The sequence below is a fragment of the Athene noctua genome, chromosome 22, assembly GCF_965140245.1.
Source record: "Athene noctua chromosome 22, bAthNoc1.hap1.1, whole genome shotgun sequence".
Taxonomy (NCBI): Eukaryota; Metazoa; Chordata; class Aves; order Strigiformes; family Strigidae; genus Athene; species Athene noctua.
Genome location: NC_134058.1, coordinates 599574 through 602594, shown reverse-complemented (window position 1 = coordinate 602594; position 3021 = coordinate 599574). Strand labels below are relative to the sequence as shown.

General features: G+C 70.1%; 1 protein-coding gene across 1 annotated transcript; it reads right to left on the bottom strand.

The window, feature by feature from the left end:
* Nucleotides 1-177: 177 nt before the first annotated feature.
* On the bottom strand, nucleotides 178-2615 carry RPL22 (ribosomal protein L22). The gene is made up of 4 exons (XM_074924810.1): nucleotides 2491-2615; nucleotides 1959-2063; nucleotides 1089-1213; nucleotides 178-397 (listed from the first exon to the last, which is right to left on the bottom strand). The coding sequence occupies exons 1-4, from the start codon at nucleotides 2500-2502 to the stop codon at nucleotides 253-255; spliced, it is 387 nt and encodes a 128-aa protein (XP_074780911.1). The 5' UTR covers nucleotides 2503-2615; the 3' UTR covers nucleotides 178-252.
* Between the last annotated feature and the right edge of the window lie 406 nt (nucleotides 2616-3021).

Genomic DNA, 3021 nt, shown 5'->3' with positions numbered 1-3021 from the left:
GCGCGGCCGCTCCGCGCCAAGATGGCGGCCGCCGCGCCACGCCCACCCCGTGACGCACGCACGCCACACACCCCCCCAGGCCCCGCCCCCAGCCCCGCCCCCGCGCTCCCCGAAAAGCCCCAAATCCCCCCAAAGCAGCCACCAGCCCCCCCGAGGCGCCGCCAGCCGAGCGCGGGGTATCAACAACTCTCCCCGCCGTTTATTCCAGGAAAGCAAAACTGTACAAAATGGCTGCCGGGCGGCAGGGCCGGCTCAATCCTCCTCCTCCTCCTCCTCCTCGTCCTGGTTGATCTGGAAGTAGCGCAGCTCGTAGCTCTCCTTGCTGTTGGCCACCACACGCAACCAGTCGCGCAGGTTGTTCTTCTTCAGGTACTTCTTGGTCAGATACTTCAGGTACCTGCCGGGGGAAGCGTGGCGTGAAAGCGGTTCTGCGCCCCCAGATCCGCAGCGTCTCTCTAGGAGCCTTTTCGGGATGCTCTGTCCCCCCACCCCTGCTCCCAGCAAACCCCCTACGTGGGGCTTTTGGCAAACAAAAACCCCCGTTCCCGTGGGCTTCCGCCTCTGCGGGAGCAACACGTTGCCTCAGGCACGTCCCGGCAAAGCTTCTGCCAGGAAACACCACGGCTGGGGGAATCACACCGGCAGCGCCACGACACCGAGCCTGGGAAACGCTTTCCCTCTTCTCTTCCCGGTGTCTGAGGCCTCCGGCTGCGCTGTCCCTGCCGTGGCAAGAACCACGTTTATCGAAGCCAAAGGACAGGCAGCCAGAGCAGGAGCCCAGCAGGATGAGAGGGATGATAAGGGAGCGGAACAGCTCGGCGGCGGATCAACCCTCAACTCCGCGCTCGGTGTCCTTGCGGCTGCGCGTCCTCCCCTGCCGCCCGCCCCACCGGCGTTCCCAGCGGGAATATTGGCCACGCATCTCCCCCGAAGATCCCTCGCCAGCAGCAGCCACCGCACCCAGCAGAGTCCTGGCACGACTCCTGCACCAAGACGTCTCTTCCCTCCCCCCAGCCTGTCCGACACCGGCAGCAGCCCCGTGACTGTGACCAGCACTGCCCGGGCACGGGGCTGCCCCGCCGCCTCACCTCTTTGAGAACGGCACCTCCGACGTGACCGTGATCTTGCTCTTGCTCCTCTCGATGGTCACCACGCCCCCGCCCAGGTTACCCGCTTTGCCGTTCACCTTGATCCTTTCCTGCAGGAACTGCTCCTGCAAGAGAGGAACGCCGCCGCTTAGCTGGGGCTGCCAGGTCCCACCCGATGGGGCCTCCCCACCTCGCTCCTGCCCGGCGCTGCAGCTTTTGGCTTAGAGGTGGGGAAGAGCAAGAAGCGCCGTTATGTCCAGGGAAGCAGAGGAAAGCCGCACGCCTGAGGGTCAGGAGGCTCCGAGCCTGCCAGCACCTTCCACAACTAATCCAACAGCCCATGCAGCCCTACACGTGAGGTTCTGGAGTGCGAAGGCGCAGGATTAGCAAGGCAGGGACATGCTGCCTGCCTTCCGAGGGGACACCCAGTGAGGAGACGGCTGGGCAAGCATCCTCCGAGGACACCTCAGCGACAGCCCCGTGCTTCCAACCCATGCTCGAGCAGTTTGAATGAAAACAGGTTTATTGGACAGTGCTGAAACGCAGCGCTCCCTGCCCACGCCATTCCTCACATAACGGAAATCCCACCCCAGGACCGACCTGCGACAGGTAGGAAAAGTGTTTGTGCTTTATCTACAAAGCGTTTAAAACCAATAAACATCTCGTAGCCTCCAGCACCATCCGGGCTCCCTTTGTCTGCGGGGTGTTGCCCGGCGCTGCAGGCTTTTACGCTGCGCCGCGGCGACGGGCAGCAACTGAGAGGAGAGGGGGCGAGGGCTGCCGGGGCCGCGCTTGGCAGCCGGGAACGGGGCCAGGAGCCCTCCCCGGAAAGGCCCGGGGCGGGGGGCAGCAGGGAGGCCCCGCACTCACAAAGTTGGCGGCGTCCATGATGCCATCCTCCACGGGGTGGGTGCAGTCCAGGGTGAACTTCAACACCTGCTTCTTTTTTTTGCCACCTTTCGCTGCGGGCTTCTTCTGCAGCGCGGGGGAAAGAGAGAGCCGTGAGGGAGCGGCTCCAGGCCACGGGCCCGGGGGCAGCGGGGAGGAGGGAGGGGACCAGAGCGAGCCCCAGGCTGGAGCCAAGGGGACCGGGCCGAGCTGCGGGGGGAGGGACGGGAAGGGCCCGGGGCAGGATCCGGGCCGGGGGCTGTGGGAAGGGCCCCCCGCGGCCGCCCGTCCCGCCCCGCCCCGAGCCGCACGCCCGGCGCTTGGCGGGCTGGGCCCGGCGGAGGCCCACGCTGGGGCCCAGCCCCACGCGCAGGCCCGGGCCACGCCGGGCCAGGCCGGAGGAGAAGGGGCCGGGGCAGATGGGGCCGCGGGCGGGAGGCAGAGGCCCGGCAGCCCCCGGGCGGGGCGGGCGGGGCCGGCCCGGAGCAGCCGCCCGCCGCCGGCGGAGACTCACCACGGGCGCCATGGCGGCTCCAGCGAAGGGGCAAAAAGGGAGCGCGGCGCAGCGCGCATGCGCGGAAACACCCTCGGGCCGCCAGGGCGCCTGCGCGGGCCGCGGCGCCCACGCTGCCGCCGAGCCGCGCGCCGTGCGCAGGCCGCCCCAGCCGACGGCCGAGAGCGTCGATGGCTTCCGGCCCCGCCCGCGCACCGCTCCGGCCCTCCCGAGAGCGCGTAGTACTGCCTGGCTGGGCGGGGCACGGGGCGGGCAGTGGGCGGGGCACGGGTCGGGCCGTGGGCGGGGCTTCGCCCTGGGGCGGGGCCTGGCGGCAGCGGCTGGCGGGGGCAGCGAGGACAGGGCACCGGGTCGGGGCGCCGGGGCCGGAGCCTCTCCGGAGCGCAGCGGGCACCGGGGGCTGCGCTGCCCCGGCCCCGCCCGCGGGGCGACCCCGCACCCCGGTCAGCGCCCCCACGGCCCCCCCACACCCCGCGTACCCCCGCTCCCCGGCCACTGCCCCCGGTGTCCCACCCGCACCCCAGGGTGCCC

Bases quoted from the DNA above. Each gene is read 5' to 3' on its own strand.
- RPL22 (XM_074924810.1), bottom strand. The intron at 1,214-1,958 runs GTGAGTGCGGGG...CCTCTCTTGCAG, and splicing joins TCATGGACGCCGCCAACTTT to GAGCAGTTCCTGCAGGAAAG. The intron at 398-1,088 runs GTGAGGCGGCGG...TTCCCCCGGCAG, and splicing joins GAGGTGCCGTTCTCAAAGAG to GTACCTGAAGTATCTGACCA.